Source organism: Syzygium oleosum, unplaced genomic scaffold (genome assembly GCF_021117445.2).
Source record: "Syzygium oleosum isolate NSW1041296 unplaced genomic scaffold, Sole_v2.1 Sole_v2.43, whole genome shotgun sequence".
Lineage (NCBI taxonomy): Eukaryota > Viridiplantae > Streptophyta > Magnoliopsida > Myrtales > Myrtaceae > Syzygium > Syzygium oleosum.
Genome location: NW_026607527.1, coordinates 1 through 25281, shown reverse-complemented (window position 1 = coordinate 25281; position 25281 = coordinate 1). Strand labels below are relative to the sequence as shown.

The 25281-nt window shown below is 42.3% G+C and overlaps 2 protein-coding genes, 1 long non-coding RNA gene and 1 pseudogene across 4 annotated transcripts; all 4 read left to right on the top strand.

The window, feature by feature from the left end:
* The first annotated feature begins 246 nt into the window (after positions 1-246).
* Positions 247-7695, top strand: LOC115669500 (putative disease resistance protein RGA4). Its single transcript, XM_056306324.1, has 2 exons — positions 247-335; positions 6210-7695. The coding sequence occupies exon 2, from the start codon at positions 6229-6231 to the stop codon at positions 7693-7695; it is 1467 nt and encodes a 488-aa protein (XP_056162299.1). The 5' UTR covers positions 247-335; positions 6210-6228.
* Positions 7696-7874: 179 nt separating this feature from the next.
* LOC130136217 (putative disease resistance protein RGA4) lies at positions 7875-9659 on the top strand. Its single transcript, XM_056306383.1, has one exon. It carries the CDS (start codon positions 7875-7877, stop codon positions 9642-9644), a length of 1770 nt encoding a protein of 589 aa, XP_056162358.1. The 3' UTR covers positions 9645-9659.
* Positions 9660-9820: 161 nt separating this feature from the next.
* Positions 9821-13155, top strand: LOC130136192 (DEAD-box ATP-dependent RNA helicase 7-like; annotated as a pseudogene).
* A 119-nt stretch (positions 13156-13274) lies between these two features.
* On the top strand, positions 13275-13875 carry LOC130136193 (uncharacterized). Of its 2 annotated transcripts, none has more exons than XR_008815209.1 (3): positions 13275-13328; positions 13489-13656; positions 13820-13875. It is a non-coding gene; the product is annotated as an uncharacterized LOC130136193 (long non-coding RNA). The 2 variants fall into 2 exon arrangements; XR_008815208.1 differs by having other exon boundaries at positions 13489-13664; positions 13825-13875.
* The last annotated feature ends 11406 nt before the right edge of the window (positions 13876-25281 follow it).

Sequence of the window (25281 nt, the reverse complement as noted above, 5' to 3'; positions counted from 1 at the left end):
ACAAAAATATTATTATTGGATATAAAAGAACCATTCCATCGAACAAAAGAAAGTAATCAGATGTGACCCCATTTGCAAGAATGAAATGCAAAGAAATCCCTTTCTTGTGTTAACGGTAACTGAGGAGGCGAAGAAAGGGATCAATTCCCAAGTTTCCTTCTTGTGTCGACATAAGAAAGGAATGTTCCTCTTTTCTTTCTCTATATAATGTGCGACGAGGACAAATGCAGGCAGCACTCAAGAACCATTTCTTCACTGTTTCTAATCTTGTTGCTTGCATTTCATGCAGGCTTGCTGTTGTCGAATTTGATCCTTCGATACCACCCCCACTCCTAGTAATTTCGCTCCCAGTTATTTTCACCATGCGTGCATCGGTTTATTGTTTTATGAACTATAAGATTAGTTGTGACATTCCGAATTTCGACCCATTTTTGGGATTTATAAAACGTGTAATTCGTCAGTATGCTTATAGTAAAATCTCGCCCGGGAACTGATCACTCTCGGATATTGTTTTTAAAATTGAGATTTCGCTAGAATCGCACTCGATCGAATTTGGCCGTTATTTAGAGTCCAAACTTTGGTGTCGAATTTCTCAGAGTTTCGGGACAAATTTAATTGGACGGTGTCGATATTAATGTGGCCAGCCTCGAGATTGCCCGAAATTATTGAAAAGTGAAATTTGGACCGGGTGCGGATTTTGACCAGTATACCTCCCTATGGATTTATTTTATTTAATGTCTTTTTAGCCTTTTCTTTAATTTGAAATCTAGAATTTTCGTGGCCCTATGATCTTGACTTGCTCACCAAGATCTAATGTGAGCCCTTGGATGAGAGTGAGTGGGGTTGTTGACCTTTTTAAATTGATTTCTCTCTCTCTCTCTCTCTCTCTCTCTCACACGATCATCCCCTTCCCCCTGTTCTGCCGAGACCCCCCCTTCCTCTCCTTCTCCCTTGGCCGCGCGAGGAGCCCAGCCACGCCGGAGCAGCCCGCCGCCACTCATCTCAGCCACACACCGCCACTGAGCTCACTCTCTCCCTTCCCTTCCATTTGTCCATCCCATCACCACCACCCACGATCACCCTCACACCATCACCGACCACCTGAGCTGCCATCCATTGTCCGCCCTCGCCGTTGCTTCGCCGGAGTAGCCGTTGCCGTGCCGAGGCTCTCTATTGCACCCGTTGTTCGGTTTTCTTGCTTAGGCTAAGAGTAAGTGCCCCCTAAGCCTTAGTTAGGATAATGGATTACTAATGGACATGTTTAGGGGCGGATTACGGCCGTGGATAGTTGGTTTAGTGGCTGGTTGTGCTTGGTTTGCTTGGTGGTGCTTGTTGGTTGATTTCCGGTAAGGTTGCTGCTGCGTCGCTGGATTTTACTATTTTTACTGTGACTTGTGTGGACCGAATTTGAGGAAGTGTTCTTCATAAAAGTTGTTCATAACACCTTGAAGTATGACATAATTTAATTTTATAATTTTTGAAGATCATTTAATGCCATTCGTAAGTCCATTTTTGAACCGAATTCAGTCTGTCGGATTTACTGTTCACCCGACCTTCTGGTCTTTCCGATTTTCTATAAATTTTTCCAGACCTCTTTTCAACAAAATTTCTTCACAAAAATTGTTATAAACACTTGTTTCTATGACATATAAAAATTTCAAGGCTTTCCAAAGTGATTTGGGCACTGGATGAGATACATTTTGATGGTCAGGCGGCCTGACCGGACGGGTTGATTTTCGTCTAACTTCAAGTGACAAAAAGAGGTATTTACAGTTGGAACTGGGTTTCAAGTTCTTCACGGAAAATGTTTATCAAGATGTTTTATACAACATATCCAAAATTTACAATTTTTGGAGTTGAATTACTATTTATTTAAAAAGGGATTCCAGAACTGTGCGCTGGCCCAGAATTACTCCGAATCTGTATATTCGGTTTTCCCTTGTTCTTTGTGGCTGAATGTGGCTGTTTATGGCTGAGTGTGGTGGCTGATTTGTGGTGCAAACGTGGGCTACATTGTGGCGGTTCAAGGGTCGTTTTGTGTGATGATTTGTGATATCGATTGGTGCTCGAAGTGGGGCTTAAATGTGTGATAGTTCGTGTGTGAATTAATGTTCGATTAGTGGCAATTTGCATTGGTTGCTCGTTGTTGAAGTGAGTGTGTTTGAGTGGCGGTTTGACTTGTGATTTTTCCCCATGTGTGATTTTATGCCTAAATTGCGTTGGACGTGCTGTGTTGGGGGCTAGGTTCGATGGCCTATCGAGGCCTTTGTGCGCTCGATTTAGTATGGTGCATTTTGTGGAAATTGTGGTGGATTGGATGTAAGAACGGACTTGAGACGTGCTGACGGTGGTCTGTAGAATGAAAGTTGACGGACTTGGGACGTGTTGACGGCGGTCCGTGTGAAAGCATGAATGGCCGGTGTGCCAAATGGATGCGAGCTTGAGACGTGTTGACGGTGGCCTGTTAAAGGTGTGTTGGACCGGAATGTGTTTACGTCGGTCATTGGAATTGAGCCCGGATTGATCGGAGGGCTACGGACTTGGGACGTGTTGACGGCGGTCCGTGTGAAAGCATGAATGGCCGGTGTGCCAAATGGGCTTGAGGCGCAGTGGCGCGGGCTGTGAGAATGGACCTGAGGTGCAGTGGCGCGGGTCGTGAGATGGTTGGTTGGGCACGTGTGCGAAATGTGATTGGTTGGATTGGCTTGAAGTACGTGTGGATGTTTGGTTGGATTAGTTGGGTGCGAGTGTGGATGGCGCTTGAATGAGTGTGTTATATTATCGGGATATTATTTCATTGTCATGATTTGACTAACGTGTAGAGGTGATGTGTGGATTGAGGCGAGGTAAGTGCGTGGATGTGAATTTTGTACGTTACTTGTTAGATTGCAAGTAAGACTTGTCTGGGTACGCATTGGCCTAGGTAGGGTTTAGGGTGTTGCTTATTGAGACTCGTTCTCATAGTTATTATATAACCATTTCAGACCCCCGACTCCGACCATGAATGGTCCGTCACAGCGTTTTGGGATCCCGAGGAAGAGCCGTTAGAGCAAGATCCCGAAGAGGAGTCCATGGAGTTGGTGGACCCTTTTGTATAGCTAGGCTAACCTACCCGACCACTTGCCCTTTTTGATGATGGTGGTTTTAACCCTAATGGCCTTTGTATGTAAGGTTGGATTTTGTAAGTGCGTGCCGTTGAATGAAATATGTGGTTCATTTGTTCAAGTGTTCTACTACCCTTGGTCTTTAATCTTGTCTGGGTGCTTTTAATCGTTTCCGCTTGCGCTTTATGTTTTGATGTTCGCGTGGGTCGGCGACGAGTCCTGGGACGTCGCATTTTCAATACGACCACGGAGGGATGTTGCGGGCTCGGTGGGGTTCGGGGCGTGACATTAGTGATTTGTTTTCACCGGCATTTTCATTGCCTTTAATCACGAACCTCGGACTCGACTGCTGTGGGTCCTATATGCACATTGATTTAGGCCTCATCTTGTAATGTGCGTGGATGATGAGAATTCCCCTCAAGCTTGTCCATCTCCTGTGGCTGATTTCAAGCTCTATGCTTTCATAAGCATTGGCAAAACAGCTAAAGGCTTGTTTTTATTTTTTTGAATCCAATCTCATTTCAGACGCATGCTAACAATGTTTTTTGGTCCGAAACATATGAAATTTTCACATTAATTACACATAATCTTTTATAATTTTTTTAATACTTGAATTATATTTTAAATTTTAACAGAGAGAAAAAAAAATTATTTTTGCTTTTTTAAAAATTACAAACAAACAAGTCCGAAGAAATTTCAGCCAAGCCAACTCTTATCATCATGATTATTTTCTTTCATTATATTTTATTATGTGTCGTTTGTGAAACCAAACTAAGTATATGTAATACATACATATTTACATATAGGCACATACACACACATCAATCAATAATAAAAAAACTTCATTAAAATGGAGTTAAATGGTTGGCCCACATCATCACAAAGTTCCATCCCGTCCCACTTTCCTTAACATCAATTAGACATATTACTATAGAATAAAGTAGAGGAAGACTCAATCATCTAATTTAATCTAATATAATTTTTCTAGAACAATATATCAACATTAACTTGCCTTACTTATTGAATTAGATTATGTAAGTATACAATAATTATAGATAATATAAAATATTTAAAATGACAAACATTGATTGCAAAACTCCAATGTACATACATACTTTCCAACAAAGTGGGAAAGAACTTAATCATACCATTTAATCTTTTACATACAAGAACAACAACATCGACTTGCCTTACTTATTAAACTGGACGTGATCTTTTACATATCTAGCAAACTTGTCACTTTCGTCCCAGTTTAATTGTGGTCCTAACTTCCAAACTCAGCTCTCTCAATATCCACCAGATATGTAAAAGATTACATCCTACCTTAACGAGTGAATTGATGGGGTATTTATGGTAAGAGGATCAAAATAATTGCTTAACAGGATTATTTCATATGGATAGGCTGCTACTTGTCAAGGGAGACTCAAGCCAATTGTATACAGCCATGTGTCAAAAGGACATAGGCCAACACCAAGCCCAATAGAAAGGTGTAGGGAATAGGCAGGGCCATTCCTAATGAGTCTTGCTCTCAGCTTACTAAGTCCAAACTCTCCAAAATATATCAAACAAATAAAAATAACCTAGGATCATGCCACTTATCTCAAGTCATTCTTGCATGGAGCAATGCTCATTTGAAATAACCTGTAACAAGTTCCAGATAATGGCATTTGTTAGTAAATTTAGGTAATTGTATAAAAGAATGATATATTTATTAAATATGAAACCAACCCTACTTGAGAGTTCATCAAAATATGCGAAAAGGATTGTCATGCATGGAGAAAATGCATAAAAGGTAATGACTAAGACACATTCCTATTATTGGGGGGATGATAAGAATGTTACAATATAACAAAAGTAGATGCGCGACGTGCACAACACATTATTGTGAGAAGACTACTCATACTTTGTATAAAAAGAAACAATTATTATCATAATAATATAATAATTGGTGCATTTTTTTAGTGTAAAAAGAATTATAAAAGTTGCTGTAGTAAGTAAGAAAAGCTTGCCTATTTGTCATTAATAGAAAAAGCAAAAATAACTTTAGATTAAAAAATAGATGATCAGATAGGAAATTCAGCAAAGATTTGATTGTATATATTGAGTAGAGCTAAATTAGAAGAAGAATATGTTGGGGGATAGAAATAAGAGCCAGACTTAAAAGACAAGAGAGATGACTTGTCTTATAGTAGTTGTTAAAGAAAAGCTACAAATTTCAGTTATTTAAAGGATTTCAAACTAATCGATATGATTACAATAAAAAACTGAAATAGTAAAAGATTGTGTACAGATATAGGATTTTACTTTGCATAAATGTGCAAGTTTTGGAATTGTCTAATATGGGAAGAGCTTTAAGGCAGTTTTATTTATTTATTTGGATAATAGGAAAAAATAAAGGAAGGAAAAAAAATATAGAAGCATTGATAATAGGAAGCAAACGATTTTGTGAGATTAGCAAGGAGAGTGAACTTCCTTAATCAAACCGTAATGTTTTAGTAAAATAATAGCAATAATGTCACGTGACAATATGAATGAGAGTTTTGAATTGAGATGTGTAGTGTTGGCATCAGAATGTTAACAAATCTGTTATGTTACTTACACGTATAGAACTTTCTATATTCCTAGAAAGAATTCCTATCCTAATGTGTATTGCACATGTGTAACTATATATTCCCATATATATTGGTTGCTAATTAATCGTAGCTCACATCTCACGGTGCTTGAATATTAAAGCAAACTAACATTCCCTAAGTTTATAACGTAAGCTTAGTTACTAACTTTGTCATACATTAAATCCATCCCAAGAATATAAAAAATGATTGGTCATCTTTTGACAAAAAGGTAAAGAATGACGCCTTTAAAAAAACAACAGTTTTCTTGCAGGCATCGGATGCGACTTGAGTGGGTTTGCATTTTTGGTTGAGGCTTGCGTGGATGATCAGAATTCCTATCTATAATAAGCTAAAGTCGGTCATAGAGTTGATAATTAGATTTGTTAGGCTTTTGATTTGCTAGTCTCCGATGAGCATCAACATTAACTTGTTGTACATGTCGTGAGATGTCTCAAGCCTTGGACCTACTGCACTAATATCTTTTGATTCACAGAGAAACAAAGAGAACAAAAATGGCGGAAGCTGTCATCGTCGGTATTGCTGGAAAGATCGTTGCTTATCTAGGTCCTCAAGCACTAGAAAATGTTGGAAAGTTATGGGGCGTTAAGCAAGAACTTGAGGTGCTCAAGGACAGTGTCTCCACTCTTCAGGCAGTACTGGCCCATGCAGAAGAGCAATACCACCAGAGTCCCCAAATTAAATTTTGGGTTGATAAACTGAAAGAAGCTTTCTACGATGCACAAGACGTGCTTGAAGAATTTAATATAGAAGACATGCGACTAGAACTGAGGGGCCACAATGAAATGATGAAGGAGGTAAGGACATTTTTCTCAAGTTCAAACCAGCTTGCTTTTAAAATGAAGATGAGTTACAAACTAAGAGCAGTTAGGGTGAGAATCGACGCCATTAAGGCTGATAAGGGATTCCACTTGGATGAGCGCCCCGAGAGAGAGTGGAGGAAGAGAGAAGAGACGCATTCGTTTATACGTGAGGGAAATATTATAGGGAGAGATGAAGATAAGAAGGTGGTCATGGAATTTGTACTGGATTCAGACGTGCAAGAGAACGTTTCCATCCTTCCAATAGTTGGTATTGGGGGGCTTGGAAAAACAGCTCTTGCTCAATGTGTGTATAATGATAACATTATCAGTAAACATTTTAACTTGAAAATGTGGGTTTGTGTCTCTGATGACTTTGACATCAAAAAAATAGTGAAAAATATGATAGCTTGTGCAAAGACGAAAGAACCAACCGAGGTTGCGATGGAACGGTTGCAAAGTGAACTGAGGGGAGAGATTGATGGAAAGAGATACCTCTTAATTTTAGATGATGTGTGGAATGTAGAACGAGAAACATGGCTGAGCTTGAAAACTTTATTGTTGGGAGGTGCTGGAGGAAGCAAGATCCTCATAACTACACGCCTTACTTCGGTTGCGAAGATCACCGGCACTGCTTCGCCTCATCTTCTCAAGGGGTTAGATGAAAGTGCGTCTCTTGAATTACTCATGCAAATGGCTTGTTGTAAAGAAGAGGAGATACAAGATCCTGACATGCTAGCTATTGGTAAAGATATAGTTAAAGAGTGCTCCGGCGTTCCATTGGCAATTCGAACTATTGGGAGTTTACTCTTTAAGAAGAGTAAGCACGAATGGTTGCAATTCAAAGAAAAAGAGCTCCTAGATGTGTCCCAAAGGGAACACGGCATAATATCAATACTTAAGCTTAGTTATGACCATCTTCCTTCACATTTGAAACAATGTTTCGCGTTTTGTTCATTGTTTCCCAAAGATTATGAAATAAAGAAGCAGACTTTGGTCGATCTTTGGATGGCCGAAGGATTTATCCAGCCATCAAATAGAAGTCCGCATTTAGAAGACATTGCTCATGGCTATTTCATGGATCTACTTTGGAGCAACTTCTTCCAAGATTTTCAAAAAGACGAGGAGACTTGCAAGATGCATGATCGATGCATGATCTAGCACCTTTCTCGGTTGCCGGGACCGAGTGTTGGGTGGCATGGGATGACACAAAATCCATACACGAAAGAACTCGTCACGTATCATATGGTTCAACTTTCGATTTGATGGGTGAAATTCCAATCTCATGCTTGAAAGCAAGTGCATTGAGAACATTTCTGTCTACTAAGAGTCATTGGGAAATGGAACCAACGAGTGAAGTAGATCTACGCCAACTCATTCAAAGTTTCAAGAGGTTACGCGTCTTGGATTTGCATGAAAATAATGTTGAGAAGGTGCCAAGGTCCATTTGTAAGTTGAAATATCTCACATATCTCGACCTCTCTGGCAATTATAAACTGAAAAGGCTTCCTAAATCCATTACGAGATTGCAGAATTTGCAAACACTTAATCTTTGTGGTTGTAGGGCCCTTGAAGAATTGCCAAGGGATATAAGGAAGTTAGTCAGCCTTCGAAATCTAGACATAGATTATTGTGAGAAACTTAGTTATTTGCCACGCGGACTAGGGCAATTGAGTTCTCTACATAGGCTAACGCGCTTCATTTTGCCCCCAAAAAAAGCTCTTGCTAAGAATGGTTGTGAAATTGGGGAGCTAAAAGAGCTTAATAACATCCTGGGAAGCCTTTGCATTGAGAATTTGGGAAGTGTGACAGATGTCAAAGCAGAATCCAAGGCTGCGAACTTGATAGGGAAGCATTCTCTGGAATCTTTGGAACTTCAATGGGGCGATTCCGATATTGATGATTCAGTAATTGGGAATGGAGATGAAATGCTATTAGATGGACTGAGGCCACACTCAAATCTGCAGAAGTTGAGGATTAAAGGATATAAAGGTGAGAGCTTTCCAAGGTGGATGACGGATAGCCTTGTGTCTTCTTTGCCAAAATTAGTTGAGGTACACTTCGTCGATTGCGGAACATGTAAACATCTCCCTCCAGTGGGCCAACTACCTCACCTCAAGATTTTAGAGATTGGGTGGCTGAATGAATTGGAATACATCGAGTCGGACCATTCATCCACTTCAGCGGCATCATTTCCTAGTCTATTGGAATTGAAGATCGCTAGCTGTAAGAAATTGAAAGCCACGCCACCAGCTCCACATCTCGAGCGATTAAGGCTGTGTTGGTCCCACCCAGCGTTGATAAATATGATAGTTGGCCTTAATAAGTTGGAGAGCCTGGAAATTTGGGGGATGGAGTCTCTAGAATGTGTGCCCGAGGAGTGCTGGAAAAGTCTCACCTCACTCGAATCTCTTAATATCGGTATTTGTCCTCGGTTAACTTCCCTCTCAACACCAATACCACTGGGTACGTGGCATCAATCCAACCTGGTGGATCTCCATTCTTCGGATTCTGCGGAGCTTGATTTATCCAACTACGTCGAAAGCAGCGGCGGCAACAACCTCAGCCTCATCTTGGAACTTCACGGTCTCCGCTCCGTGACACTCCAACAACTTCCAAAACTAGCATCTCTCCCACTGTGGCTTCTCCAGCTCAGCAATCTCGAGGATCTCACTATTATGTATTGTGAGGAGCTGGATTTATGCAAAGACGAAAGCGGCAACAACAACAACCTCATCTTGGATTTCCATGGAGGACTCCATCACAGTCTCCACTCCGTGGATCTCTTTGGACTTCCCAAACTAGCATCTCTCCCACAGTGGCTTCTCCAGCTCAGCAATCTCGAGCGTCTCAGAATTGAGGATTGCGACAATTTGAAGGAATTACCAGAGCAGATCGTGGCTCTTGAATCACTTCAGAAGCTTCAAATCATCAAGTGCCCCTCGTTGACGTCATTACCCGAAGGAATCCGAAGGCTTGCGTCCCTTACTCACCTAAGAATCTGCGGTTGCCCAGAATTGGAGAGGAGGTGCACGAGAGATGTAGGCGAGGACTGGGACAAGATCGCTCATATCCCCCACATAACTCACGAGGAATTTTCTTCTTTCTGAAGGTATGCGAGGACCTTTTTACCCAGATTTTTTACATGAAGAATAATTCTCGAATTGTGTGTTTCGATTACTTGATTTGATTCTGGGGGGACATGGACAGATCGCTGGCACAAGATTTGCTCATTTCCCGCACATATCTCACGATCCCTAATATTCTCTCTAAAGGTACGTGGGACCTTTTTTCATGAACAATTTCTCGATTCGGGGACATGGGACAGATCGCTGAAAGGTTTGGACATGTCCTTGAATGCAGGTATTTACAGGGTGTGGGAACATTGCTTTATCCCCATCCGTGCGAGAAAAACGAAGAAAAATTCATACTCCTCATCCAACTCCGAGCTCGTTAAATCTGGCTCGTGACTCGTGTTGTAGATATAGCGTTGCAATCTCATTATTTGATTCCACAAGGAGTGAATTGCCTGCACAGTCCAATGATTCTGGAAAACTCTCGTAGATGGAGTGATGAGATGTTCCTCTCAAGAATGGTTTCTGGTTTACTTCCCTTAAAAATAACTTTTATGTCAATGTGTTCCCATAGAATCGGAGCTTCTGGCATAGATCTGCGCAGCAAATCAAGGGTATGAATGGCGACAATGAAATATGTAGCGTTTTTCTTTTCACATGATACATGCTACTGATTTATTAATTCCTGAAATCAAGCGATCCCTAGACCTGTTGAGCACCCATATGAACTTCCATAGTGGAATTACTATGGATCAAGTACTAAAGTGATCTTATTTTTAGCATTTGACAGCAACACTGTGTAAACTAAAAGCTGCAAATGGTTTTGTATTACAGTAGAGTTTCTAAAGTCTCTCTATGAAGAATTTGAAAGGAAATGCAATGGTGGGGAGAGAGAGAGAGAGAGAGAGAGGGAAATGCACATTCTTGGTTTGCTGTTCAGCCATTCTGCAGAGGTTCTCAGGTAAGTCCATTGCCAATTTTGAGCACCATCTTAAGCAATTGAGTAAATGTTTGACATTAAAAGAGGTCTTATGACAGTTGGACTCGGAGTCTATCTATGTCTCTACATTTTGATCACTGTGAGGTTGTCCTGCTCATTTTGTTTGGTTGACAAATGACATATTCTTCGTCTCTTTGTGACAACGATGTTTATAAAAGAAATGCGTTTGTGTGAGGCAGGATTAATGAGCGAAGCAGTAGTCTTTCTTGTTTTTTTCTTTTGATAACTATCTTACCAATTTTAAGTATATGTTATGGACCTCATGTAGACTCGATTTCTCTTGTATCCACTCTTGTCTCAGATCCAATTTTGATGACAAATGACTTGTTTTGTTGCTCTGAATTTGTATCTTAGTTGTGAATGTTTGGTTTTCCTTATTTGCCGTCGTGCAAACTTATCTTCACTCAATTTCCTGATACCGTGACTTTGCATTTCCAGATTTCTTCCAGGTTCCTTAAACAAAACAAGAGAACTGTAGCTCTAGTAGGGAATGAGACAATGAAGGCCAGCACCAATGTTAGGCATATTGTTATCCCTTGTACAAGCTCGGCTACATCTCAGGTTATCCCAGACATAATACGCTGTTACGGCAGGTTAATTGTTTCCATTTCCATTTCTTTAATGCTGTGCTCTTTTGTTGGTCATGAGATATACTGCAGAGTCTTTAAACTTTCTTCTCTGGTTGGATTTTCTTTAGTGGAGGCCGTACCATAATTTTTACTGAGACAAAGGAATGTGCTTCTCAACTTTCGGGATTGTTGCCCGGAGCTCGGCCATTGCATGGGGACATACAGCAAGCCCAACGAGAGGTAAATGATGAATATGCAGAAACCCAACGAGGGGTAAATGATGAATATGCAGAATCTTTATAGGTATTATTTCATGTAAGAGTGTTAATGTCGTAACACACTGGAGAGGAGATGAAGAAAGAAAAGAAAGCATGCTTTGTTATACTAAATTACATGACTAGGAATGTTGGTTTACCTGCTTTCCAGTTGTCAACCACAGATAGTGGGTGACAATGTTGTGCGAGTTCCTTACTATGTTTACAAGTCAACCCACTTAATTTGCCTAGTAGTTCATTTCCTTGGAGAGTGCTGATTTAATGACGTGTGGTAGTTGCGCAAGGTATAAATGATACGGGATATAAATGTTACATCCAGAGGCAAAGAGATTGATCTGTAGCAAAAAATTCCCTTTCATTATAAAATATTTTCAGTGAATAAAGGTGGCTGATTCTTTTAGTGGGGTACCTACCCTCTTATTCTCAAGTGATGAATACACAGGTACAAGCTTCAATAGAATGAATTATTAGTATTTGTTTTTGGATCTGATTCATTGGTAGGTCCAGCATCATGACTGTGGAAACAATATTCTTTTGTTAATTTACAGGGGCTATCTGTTTGAGTGATGCGTTCCTTGTATGTCACTTATTCTCTGGCTTTGTGTATGCGAGTATTTCTAGAAATTAACTTTCACAATCTAGGGCATGTTTGGTTACACATAAGCAAAAGCCAAGAGTACTTCCCGCCAAAATTTAAAATATTATTTTAATATGATAAAAACTATGAAAAATCATATCTGAATTTAAGTGTCAATACTTGAGTGTAGTGATAATTTCAAGACTTTAAGATTTTAAAAATGTGTGTGCAAGCCACAAGATATATATTAAGAAAAAACAAAATGTAAAAGTCAATCCGGCCACTCGGAATGGCGACCAATGACCATCTATATTAAAACGGTTGAAACCTTTTTTGCCTTTTAATTGACAAATGACATGCTTTTCCTTGCTTAAACTTTGCCTCTTGAGTGCTGGTTACACTTGCTGGTTTCAGGTCTGGCAAGTTTATGACATTAGTGGTCACGAATGTGGCAGCACGAGGATTGGACATCAATGATGTCCAGTTAATTATCCAGGTATGCTGTATATGGTATGTTTTGATTTGCTGTTTTTCTAAATGCAGTCGTGCTGATAGTTGGCCTTTTGTTTTTTGAGTGCAAGCCTCCTCGGGACGTTGAAGCCTATATTCACAGATCTGGATGCACAGGGAGAGCTGGTAATTGTTCAACTTGAAACCTGCATTTTCCATAGTGTCATTATTTCTGCAGCTCGCCAGATGCTGAGGGCACTAATGTTTTCTAGGCAATACTGGAGTAGTTGTCATGCTGTACGATCCAAGAAGGGCAAACGTATCTAGGATCGAAAAAGAGTCTGGTGTAAATTTGAACACATGGCTGCTCTGCAGCCAAGTAATGCTGCTCAAGCTGCTGGCATCGAAGCTGCTGAATCAATAACACAAATTTCTGATAGGTACAGTCATTCTTTTGCTGAGTAGCTGAATCATTGCCTATAACAACGAGATGCTGATATTCTCCAAAATGCAGTGTTATTCCGGCATTTAAGTCTGATGCCGAGCAACTACTGAACACGTCTGGCATGCCAGCAGTAGAATTACTTGCAAAGGCTCTTGCTAAGGCTCCTGTAAGTTTATTTTTCACTCACGTCTTGTTACTTTAACAAAGCTGATTGCTTATTTTTTTTCTTTAATCGCACTTCGTTGACATGCATCTCTTTTCCTTCTTTCTTTGGTTATTTAACAAATATAATTTGTACACTTCCTTTTCAGGATTATAGTGAAATAAAGAGCAGATCACTGCTCTCGTCATGAGAACCATGTAACCTTACTTCTCGAGACTGGAAGGCCCATTTATACACCTTCGTAAGTATTCAAGATCTCTGTCAGCAAAAAGTTGTGTTGCTTTGCAGTACTGCTTTGTAGATATTGCGTGGATGTGAGGGCAGGCCCCCTTCTAGCTTTGGTATTATATTCGATTCGCACCTGATCTGACTCTGGGCTTATATATCACTTCGATTTTTAGGTATGCTTTTGCTGTCCTGAGGAGATTCTTGCCTGAAGAAAAAGTAGAGTCCGTGAAGGATCTTACTCTCACAGCTGATGGAAATGGCGTTGTATTTGATGTGGCAGCTGAAGATCTGGATACTTTCCTTGCCGGTACTTAAACCACAGAACTCATCAGGGCTCCAATGTCAATAAGTGATGCTGCACCTTACGCACACTTTTCGTAGATTTTTCTCTTATTATAGCAGAGTATGCTGTGAGTCCATCAGCCTAGTGTAGCGCTTCAATTAAATTCTCGTTATATGGGCAATGATTGATTTTGGTATTTATTTCCCTCCTCTGGGTTGCAGGTCAGGAGAATGCAGCAAATGTAAGCTTAGAGGTGGTAACAACATTGCCGCGTCTCTGTATATTCCTAGCGACTATATATTGCACTTGGATGGAGCGCAACCATAGGCGGTTTCAAAACAATCCAACTGACATTCAGATTATTTTGGCGAAGATGCGGAAAAATGTAAGAGGTAGAGCTTCGCTATACAAAAAAATCAAAATCGCAAGCTAACTTTGTTTTAGCTACTTTATGGAGACTTCCTACCTCCATATTCTCGAATTATTAGTACTAGTTGTAATGCCGGGGAATGCCCCTAAGCTGCTGTACATCATCTGTTATATACTACTTACATTTTACACCAAAAAAAACATTGCTGCGTCTCCATGAGAGAGACCAGTCAAGAGGGGGAAGATTTGGCGGTGGGGCTGGTCGTGGCGGCTTTGGTGGTAGGGGCGGTGGTTTTTCTGGGGGTAGAGGTGGTAGGGGTGGTAGTTTCTCTGGCCAAAGGAGTGGCCCGTTTTCCCGTGGCTTCAGTGGTGGGAGAGGTCGCAGCAACAATAGAAGGTGATAAAGTAATCTGCAGCCAGTTCCTTGGAGTCGGAGCTTCCCGAAAAAAAGGCATCAACTTATGTCGCATTATGCGAGATAATATTTTCTCATGTCGTTGCAGGAATTTTGGCCGATTTTATGATTTTAGGAACGTAGCCTCGAGTGTTTGTAATGACCCACTGTAGGATAAGTATCTGGTACCGTGGTCCTATATTATCCTAATATATTTGGTATATTTTCTCAGTCAACTTAGTTTTCTATTTTCCTAATTTTTTGTGGGGCGTTTTAGTGATGTCTCCACCTCGCTATTTTTTGCTTTTGTTGCAGCCGTGAGTTGTACGCTGGAGTACATATTCTTAATCAGTTCTATCGAAGAGTTGTTTCCTACTTTTGCGCTTTTCAATGGGGGAACTGCAATGATGCTCAGCCAGACTACATTTTCGATCTTATACCATGTAATTCGATTTACCCATATAGTTCCAAGGTTTGAGTTCGAAAAGATAAATCTCACGTAGGTAAAATTAATCCGTTATAGTTTTTGAATGAACGTATGGTTTAGCTTTCTCAAGGGGCTTTCTGCCTTTTAAAGCTCCTTGAAGAACCATTAGAAGTGTTTGGCAAGCCTTCTCAAGGGGCTTTCATCCAATTGCTGGCCTGGCGACAACTGAACGCCCAATGCAGGTCTCTACTGGCATTGAGCTTTTAGTATTTGGCCGAATGTAGAAACTAGTTTTTTCTTCCCAAATTACCCTCACTAATTCTGTAATTTTTCGGTTTGCCCCTAGTTGTGATTGTTCATCTTCTTTGTGCGAGGGTGGCCAACAAGGGCCGACGAGGTTAGATTGGGCCAACAAAGGGTCGACGAGGGGCCGATGAGGTTGTGGGACCCCGGCGACGATCGCCTAGGGTTGCGTGAACCTTGCCAGGGGTCGCACGACCTCGGGCGACGGTCGCTGGCGCTAGATCTGGCTTGCCGGGGGCCTTAGCTCTTCGCCGGAGTTGGCCAAAAAAAAGAAAACTCAAACCCAAAAGCCCTATGCAAAAAAAAATTGTTTTACAAAGAATTTTTTAGCAAACGTAATTTGCATTTCTCCAAAGGACTTTAGGCCAAAGGCATTTGCATTTCTTCAAGAACCATTTGCAAAACCGAACCAAACACACCCTTAGGAGGACAAACTCGATTCCATGGTCGTGTAACCGTGCTCTCTTCATGCATTTCGTTTTAAATATAATGTTCAAATTTGGTTATATTTCTTGAAAATGAAATACTTAGATGGGAAACCTTAAGGATCAAAACCGCTTGCTGTCCAATTGAAATGAGATATCAATTTCATTTAACCAAATTTGCGATTTATATATCAGACCGAGTCCAGTCCACGAGAACGGGTCTTCCCTCCCCCAGCTCGTCACTGATCAGAACGGTCGATCTTGCAATCGCAGGTTAATATTGAGCACCATCTTAGGCAATTGAGTAAATGTTTGACATTAAAAGAGGTCTTATGACAGTTGGACTAAGAGTCTAATCTATGATTTCTCCATTTTGATCACCACAAGGTTGTCCTGCTCATTTTGTTTGGTTGACAATCGACATGTTCTTCATCTCTTTGTGACAATAATGTCTGCAAAAGAAATGCATTTGTGTGAGGCAAAATGAATGAATGAAGCAGTAGTCTTTGTCGTGTTTTTTCCTTTTGATCACTCAATCAATCACTACCAATTTTAAGTATATGTTGTGGACCTCGTAGGGAATCGATTTCTCTTGTATCCGCTCGTCTCAGATTTTTTTTGTTCTATTACTTCAATGGGCCATACTTATTATTACTGTGTTCGGTAATCATCCTCTGCCATGGCGATTTCTGATGGATATTTTCGCCAAAGCGGTTGGCAAGAGTAATTTGCAATTATGCCAAGTTTGTGAAAGAAGAAAGTACTTCAATGTGATTGCCTTACGATTGCGAGAGGAAAAGATTAGGTGCACTATCATGATTCACGAGTTGATCATTCATTAGATCTGATAACATATCCGAATAACATGTTTGTTGATTGATCCTTGGTAAGTTTAACTTCACTATCTTTTGAACAATTGCACTCGCAGTTTTTCAATTTTCGAAGTGTATCAAAAAGCAATTTTCTGTTTTCTGGTGCTGGCACTTGCTAAAAGACCCTTTCTTTGAAGCACCCGGTCCAATCATTTAACTAGACTCTTATGCATGCTAGAAGGCCAAATCAGACAAATAGAGCTCGGCCTCTGAACTATTTTCCGTGAGATTAAGCTCGCAGGTGTTTTGTTTTCAGTTGACATGTATATTACTCACCTTGCCTTGTTTTCCAGACTAGGCAGAAATGTTGCAGATTTTGGCACCTACACAATGCTAGATGAGGATCACCAAAAACTCGGTGACTGCCAGTGCCATGACAGCAAAAACATGGAGTTCTCTCTTGCTAAAACAGAAAAAGAGTGCGAGCACCAAGAGCTTTTCTAAATTTAGGGTGTATGCTTTGAAGTTTGAGAACATCACTATTAATAGGCTCGAGAGTCATCTCAACTTGGACGTGACGCCCTACACCGATAAGATAATTGCATATTACATTGGTATGTTTTAGTGCCTGAAACCTTTAAGTCCAGTGTACAAAAAGATGAATAATCGTAAAGGTACTATATCGAATTTAATAAAAAAACAAGGCTCGGAAGATACGGACTCAATAAAGTGATCAAATGTAAACAAATTATGCCGGAATCTAATTGACGACACAGCATGAGAACACAAAGGTACTATGTCGAAATTTAAATGACGACACAGTACCTGGAATAGAGATTGCACACCGGAATTTAATCAATGATGATAATCGAAAAGATACAACTAGGAAAATAAAGTGCAGTGCAAGAAAGTAAAATACTTAAAAAATAGTAAATTTGTTTGATTTGTTGGGGGGCTTCTAGTAGGCGACTGATGGTATTTATAATGATACAATGGTAACTACTTTCTAGCAAATTCGAGCAGTTGTATTTCCCCGAAAGACTTCCATCAATTGCTTCCATATTCCTCCATCTTCGAAAATTTCATGGGGGCTTCTACTAGGCTGTGACATCCCCAATTTGGACCCAGATGACCAAAGGTAAATGGTAATGGAATTGGCGAGCGGTCTGATCCGAGGGTCGATAATGGAATGAATAGTATAGTCGGAATGAATGTACTGAGGGTTAGTATGGTTCGATCGAAAGATTGTCTATAGATTGGCCAAGGTATCAATAATGGAATGACTCCCCAATCACGAAAGTCGATTAGAATGATTTGATCATGGGTCGACCTTTCGACCATAAGGGCCGTTAGTGGGACAATCAAGGTCGAACGACCATGGCTCGGTGCCGTGCGGCCATGTCGGTCCTAGGTGATTTCGCTCGGCCATGCATGGTTGCGGACGACCAAAGATTGATCCCAAAGGACTTAATTCCGTGCGACTACATGACAACCGAGGATCGACCATGGGTCGTTGATGCTTGAATGTGGACTGGTTGCGAACCGACCATGGATTGTTGCGTTGAGTTGGGGTAGGCCATGGACAAGCCATGTGCCAGACCAAGAGCCTTGTGGCTTGGTCGCGGACTAGGTTTTGTCTTGACCAGCTCCAGGGGCCACAGTCTTATGCTCGATCATGGACCAGCTCTTGTGCTTGTCGGCCTAGGCCACGGACTAGCCCCGTGCTTGACCATGTGCCAATCATTGTGCGACCCTTGTGCCAAGCTTTGTGCCCATCGAGATCCGGCTCGACTTAGTTTTGTGCCCAACAAACTTGGCCACGAGCCATGCATTGTACCCATCCGTGAGCCAATGCATGTGTTCGGTCCATGAACTGGTCTCTCGTTCGTGTGGCCCAGCATTGCGCTCAGCATACAGCTCGTGCGGCCCGGCACCGCGCCCGTACACGTAGCTCCATGCCTAGCCATGTGCCCGGCCCTGTGCCCGTGTGGTCCTGCTATGTGTCAGGCCCTGCGCCCCGTCAGACCCGACCGAACAAGCCATGCACCTGGTCAGTCCGACTGGCCTGAACTTGCACCGTTTAACTTGGACTTTAGCTTGGTCATGTTTGGTCATATTTGGACATATCCCTACACCAAACCTCGATTCGAATAGGTTGGTCGATCGTTTTAAATCCGTAAATTCCCCCTTACTTAGTTCATCTTTGCTAGTGTCGTAATGAATTTTTGGAGGTCCTACTTAATGAAGAAGTGAACCATAAGTTCATTGTCCTTAGTGAATTATTGAGTGTTCTTGAAAGGCAAGAACAGCCTTACACGACCAAGCTTGGGAGAACAAGAAACAACAAAAGAAGACCAAGTCAAACTTAGGTCGATAATTGGGGCAATCATTAGAGAAGATCTTATCTTTTAAGATACCTAATAATTGAGTATTCTTGAGGTGTTCCAGAGAGAGTCACACGCCCAAGGAGCTTGGAGAACAAGAAAATGGAGATCAAGTCAAGGGAATTATTTGAGGAACCATCATTAGAAGCTCGTGTGTCCTCTTAGTGATAAATGAATAGGGTGATTCATATACTCTAAATATAGGGCATAATGACCCTAATGTGAGACTTGCAAGATAAGTATGACACTTGTTAGCAATTTAGAGCACAAATTATTAGGCCTGAGATTCTAGCAAGATTGTCCTCTAATTATAGGCGCCACTTTAATGAAGATGATTGGTCCATTTGGCAAGACCATTATTGGAGCCCTTGGCTATAAATAGGAGGGCCATTGTCTCATTTCATTCTTTCCTCAACCCATGCACACCCTTCTTCTTTCGGTTTCTCTCTTCTTCGGCCTCTCTCTCTTGGCCATTCTCTCGGCCTCTCTCTCTCAATCACTCTCCCTTACTTGCCCTCACCATCACCAAACACTCTTCTAGGATCACCCATGACCCTAGTAGTAAGTGGATTCCCTATACTTTGGCTAGGATGTGGCGTTGCGTGGTTGAGCTCGAGTGATGACTATATTTGATGTGCTTTGTGCTTGCACGTGTGATTGATTGCTTTGTATCATGGCCGTGAGTCAAGGCACAAACGGGACACGAAACAAGGCATCATATGGTTTCGTACTGATGTTGTGGCATGTCGGATCGAGCTCGGTTTGGTGCGGGTTTATGTTGAGGCGCATAGATCCGGGCCAAGTTTGGCTCCAAGCCGGCGCTCGGCATGGTGGACTGAGCTACGTACCCTAGACTGTGCCCCGCATGCTAGGCAATTTGCCCTATAGTGCATGGACTACACGATTACCGCACGCCTTCGGGATTGGATGCATGGGCTAATATCATCGAGATAATAAATTGGATTATTTTATGCTTGTTGCATGATCACACGAGGGACTAAGCCGTCGACAATGGATTTCGGGATGTTGTCGCCATTGATGGATTTCGGGGCGATGCTGTCATCGATGAATTTCGAGACAATGCTGCCTTTGACGGATTTCGAGGCGATGCCTGATAGAGTTCGGATACCCAATGAATACCAGAGGAATCAATGGATTTCGATCATGAAATAATGAATCCCGGTTGTTGATCTTTGCATGCATCGTTTAAATACCATGCTTGATGTTCTCTTGCGTGGTGACCATGACATGTTTAGCAAACAGGCAAGGTAAGAAGCATTTGCTATTGATCTACCGTCGACAAGCATAACGGTAACAATTGTCCTCTTGTTCAATGGCGAGGCTATCTCTTAGCCGAAATATAATAAATTTACTTACTGAGTTGTGACTCACTCTTTATTATTTTCAGCTTTGTAGGTATGGCTTTGCCACCTCCTGTTCGCCATGGTCTCTCTTTAGAGATGCATGTTTCCGTGATTGACATCATCGACGTAGAGTCCGAAGTCACATACCGTAAATGTAGTACCACCATCTGGGTACAAGAAAATACTAACGAGCTGGTCCCCCATCGTTATGAAGCATGGTTTGTTTGGTTTGATGTAAATTAATGTGTGCTTGAAGAACATGCTTCCTACTTCATGTTTGTTGTTCATGTTGTTCTTGTTATTACCGTTAAGTACAATAGCTTCCCCCGCTTGCATGTTATCAAAGGAAATCGAAACGGGACGCCGTGATGCAAATTCCGGAATAAAGGCAATCGGGACAGAGCCACAGTCTTGGTTTGGGCGTAACATAGGCGATTGATGGTATTTATAATGATATAGTGGTAGCTGCTTTACGGCGATGTATTTCCACGAAAGACTTCCATCGATTGCTTTCATGTTCCTTCATCTTCGAAAATTCCATGCCACTGTCATGATGCCATGATTTGGCTTCCAAGCGGTTGCTTTTACCAGATATGTGTGAACTACTCCAAGACTTCACTTTTGGACGGTTGTTGCCCCATGATTTTTTTTTCAAGTGAAGACTGTCACACGATCTCGTTCCTAAGTGGTAACTGTTCCCTCCAACAATTTACACCCGGATCTCGTCAATCTCAAGCGCTTTGCAGATTTTGAACTTCATAGTCGTGCTTTTATGCTCTTTAAGTCAACATCGGCTAGTTACTCCATTGTCTCAATTGCTTTCTCTCAAACTAGTAACTATATTGCTATGCCTCTCACATTGCAAAGAACTTGGATGGCATTCGATATTCACCCATGGCTAGTATCCATATCAATAGTTGCTAGCAATTTGTCATTGTGTATCGATAAGCCCGAATATGAGCCACCGACGTGTATCAATGTCGATAAGCAAATGACAATCTCTGATCGTTCGACAAGATGTCACGTGCATGGAAATGTTCACATGTTACTCATGTGGCTGCCCATGCTCACGTGTCAAGCACGTGCTTGTTCATGTCGACAAATCGATTATTTTTTGTGTAAACAAGAGTAGATGGTGTTTGTTGGGGCGTTGTGAGCCGCGACAACAGTAGCGCTTGGAAGTTAAGGCAGTGGATGTGGGTTCAATATGGAGAGTGGTGTTGAGTTGCACATACTAGGCAAAAGAAGTCCCAAATTAAGGATGTGGTGTGAGCTAGAGTAGTCTCGAGTGAAAATAAATCCAACCAGCAATGTTATTAGGCTCGGACTTGGGTTCCTTCTTTGTGCACTCCCCAAGTGAAGCTATAAGTATTTGCTATGCATACCAGACAAGAGGTATTGGAGCCGATATTTTGCGAGTCTAATGTGTATAGATTTGCATCTGATGAACATCTCAAAGGAGGAATCTCGGATGCGACTCTTCATTTGAGGTGACTAATGGGGTGTGTTCCTATCGAGCTTGGCAGGTAAAGGTGATTTCGGGAAGTCAAAGGCACACTTTGTGTTCTTGAAGAATTTGGTTAGGCCAAGATGAAGATTTGAGTTAAGATAATGTTGGTATGGAAGGATACTATAATTATAGAGCAAAGACCCAACCTAAAAGGCTCACATGTACGGATGTTAGACCAAAAGAGTCATATACTAGGGATGTGGTGTAAGGTGGAGCAATTAATATATCATAATTGAACCATAACTCATTTGAATTAAAATGGGTCTAATTAATTATATTTGTGATTAAGGCTCAAGATTAATTGATTCGTTTGGAATCAATATGGGTTGGATGCTTCGAGGATACTGAAGTATTTATGGGGGCTTGGAGACAAAGACACACAGCCAGAAGATGCAAGTGGATGGCATGCCCACAGCGCCTAAGCAAACTGGCCATAGTAGGCGAGTACCCAGACCCAGAAGTGGCCAGGTGGCCGGATTACCCAACAAACCTCAGGGTGAAAATGTTTCCGAGCCCATAGTGCTCGCTCACACCCGATCCATGATGTGGCTTACAAAAGCTCTATTTTTAGTGTTTTATTTTGACAAAAAGAGGTGAAAAACCTAAAGAGTTTTGAGAGTTGTTATCCAAGAGAGTTGAGAGGTGAGAATACTCCTCTTTTAAGATTGATTCTTGTGGGTTAGGTGTTATCTGGCATAGGGGAATGTCACAACCCGGACTCAAGACCGTGACCCGCAGCCACGTCTTGGCTTAAGATTATGATCATCCTCACTTTGAGGTTATTGTTGCGGCGTCCTAGCCCGTCGCCGTCCCGTTTCTTTTCTCTTTTTGTTACGATCATGCGAAAGCGTGTAGGAATCAACATTCGATCAACAACAACAACAATAGCGGGGCTAGGAAAAGCATTTTGCTTGAGCACACTACTATTTTACATTATTAGCGTGGCACATAAACACTTTATTTTACATGATTCGTACTTTGCTCCTGCAACCCCTTTCCTACGAGCGTATCATTCCTTTCTACATCCAAATTATACATATCTATTTGCACGGTCGGGGTACCACTGCTCCTGCCAGCGCCGCTTCTCAAAAACAAAGAAGTTGGTCTTCCCATGCAAGGCCGGCTCCCCACCGCTGGCTTACCCAGTGGTCCCCGCAAGCATGGGGTCGTCGGTCGCCCACAGGTGGTTTGCCAAAATCGGGAGGGATCCGAAAGATCCCCGTCAAACCACAAGTACCATGCTACGTACTCGTGGGGGATGAGGTCGTTGGGTCTCGTGAGCCCAAACTTTGGTCGAAGACCTTGCGGTAGACTTGGTCGGGAGGGCATATATCTATTATGTCGGTGACAATGACTTCCAAGTTTATGGGCATACCAAAGTGGACGGGGAGCGCGATCCATACCTACAAATTTGAAAACAACGAGGGATGGAGTCACATGGACTTATAGTAAATTCAATAAACTTACATGAGAAGGATGCCTCGTCGATCGAACAAGTGTTCAGCCTTTAGTGCCTCGCGACATGCGAGTGGCAAATCAATAGCAAAGCTCTTGCAGCACCTTTGCTATGGCATGGGTAACATTGGCACACATATTATGCAAGCATAAACACAAATAATGTCAAAGCCAAGCCACAGGATCTTATTTATTAACTTAACTTGAAATCCATTGGTTCTTTGAGGGTCCATGGGCGTCAAAATCCATGGGGCAGCGTCCCACGAAATCCATCGGTGACGGTTATTTATCCTCGTGTGACCATGCAACAAGCACCACAACGCAATCCAGTTTCTCATCTTTATGTCATTAGTCAATGCATTCAAAGAAACGAAGGCTACTTGGGTACTAGTGTGTCTCATGACTTACGATATGCCGTAATTATCTAACATGGCGGGCATGGTCTAGGGTTCGTGGCTTGATCGGTCAAGATAAATGTCGACATAGAACCAAACATTACTCGGATCGATACTCCCGAATATCAGACACCGACCAAGCAAGGCCCGGTCCGTCATGCACATCAACGTCGTATAAGACCATCGACACCCTTTTTCGTGGCCCGATTGTGCTTCGACTCATGGCTAAATTTCAACACAAGTCAAACCATGCAATACGAAACGCCACAGCCAAGGATTAGGGAATACCCTTACAAGCTAAACCAAAGGGGCGGTCACAAAGGTGAGGTGTTCGTTGAAGAGGAAAGAGCGAAAGAGAGGAGCGGTCGAGGGAGAGAGAGAGGAGAAAGTGGCATGCAAGGTGAGGAGAAAGAGCAGAAAGATGGTGACACTCTTATTTATAGTACTGAGGCTCATTGATGGCCTTTTACCAAGTGGTCCGATTGTGTGCTCCAAGGTGGCTTGGCCAAGGGAGAGGAGATCTTGGAAGATCCTGGAGGTCTCACTTAATGGTTGGCTCGAACATGTCTTAAAAGTGTCACTAACCCCTCTTCAAAGTCTCTCATTAAGGCCATAATGCCCAGGGGTTTAGAAGGGACAATAAAAAATATATAGTCATCTTCTTCATTTATGACCAAGGAACACGAAGCTTAAATGAAAACTTTGCCAGCTAATTCACTAGCTTCCAAATAATGACTTTGACTTTGACTTAGTCCATCTGATGCTTGCTCCCCAAGTTGGCGTGTGACTCTTGAATCGTATCTTTGAGACCTCACCCAATTCACTTTAGGGACACATAAGCTGCGCTAGCTCACCCTACTTCATTAAGTACTGGCTCCAAAATCATCATTTGGCATTAATAAGAGTGAGCTAAGGCAAATGGGAGTTTACGTGTAAATCAGCAGTCTCTTCACCTTATTCGGACAGGGGTTAGAGGCTAAGCGATCGAGCGTAGCTAGGAGTGTGGGGGCACTGTCCGGTATGATCGGGTCCAATGATTGGGTCTAGGCGGGCGCGGGGGCACAGTCGGTCGGGCCGGCCGAACCACAAGGCCGGGTCAGCCCGGGCCCGGTAAGCACAGATTAGGCCGGGTGGCCAGAGCCGAGCGCAGTACGGGAATTGAATTTGGCACAGCGCGGGCACGGAACCATGGCCGAACACGATAAACCTTGAGATCGGGACCATGGCAGGAACTTCATCGAGGCATAAGAGCAGTGCCTTTGACCGGACGTAGGGCTTGGCTCATGGCCCAGCCGATAGGGTCCACCCAGCCTAGATTGATTGGGCACATGAATTGGCCTTAGTGAGCGCGGGGCAGCTCATGGCCAGAGTAGTAGGATCCACAGTCTAGTCCGTAGCCGGTCCATGACCGATCCACGATCCATCGCACGACATGGCCCAGATTCTTGATGTCGGTGCATATTTGAAGTGTTACCGATCTATGGTCAGCCCTCGGTTGTCATGTGGTCACATGAAATGGTGTCAAGGCGACCTGTGGTCGTGTGAGTGCAGATCCATAGTCGCCAACGGGTGCGTAGCCAAGAGCAGAAATCACCGCAGGCCGGCTGCTGGCACCCAGCGCGGCATCGATCCATGACCGTTCGTCGATCAACTCGTGATGGTGCATGGTTGAGGGTTGATCACGTGGTTAAACTACTATAATCGACTTGCGTGATTGGTGGATGGATTCAACTGCCGAGTCTTTCTTGGCCGATCCATGGTCGATCCTTTGATCGGACCATGGCCAGAGTCCCTTAGTTACCTGTTCCAACCCAGGTGATCGGCCTATGGCCAGACCCTCGCATC

What these genes read in the sequence shown, in the direction of transcription:
- LOC115669500 (XM_056306324.1), top strand. Translation starts at nt 6,229, where the DNA reads ATGGCGGAAGCTGTCATCGTCGGTATTGCTGGAAAGATCGTTGCTTAT.
- LOC130136217 (XM_056306383.1), top strand. Translation starts at nt 7,875, where the DNA reads ATGGAACCAACGAGTGAAGTAGATCTACGCCAACTCATTCAAAGTTTC.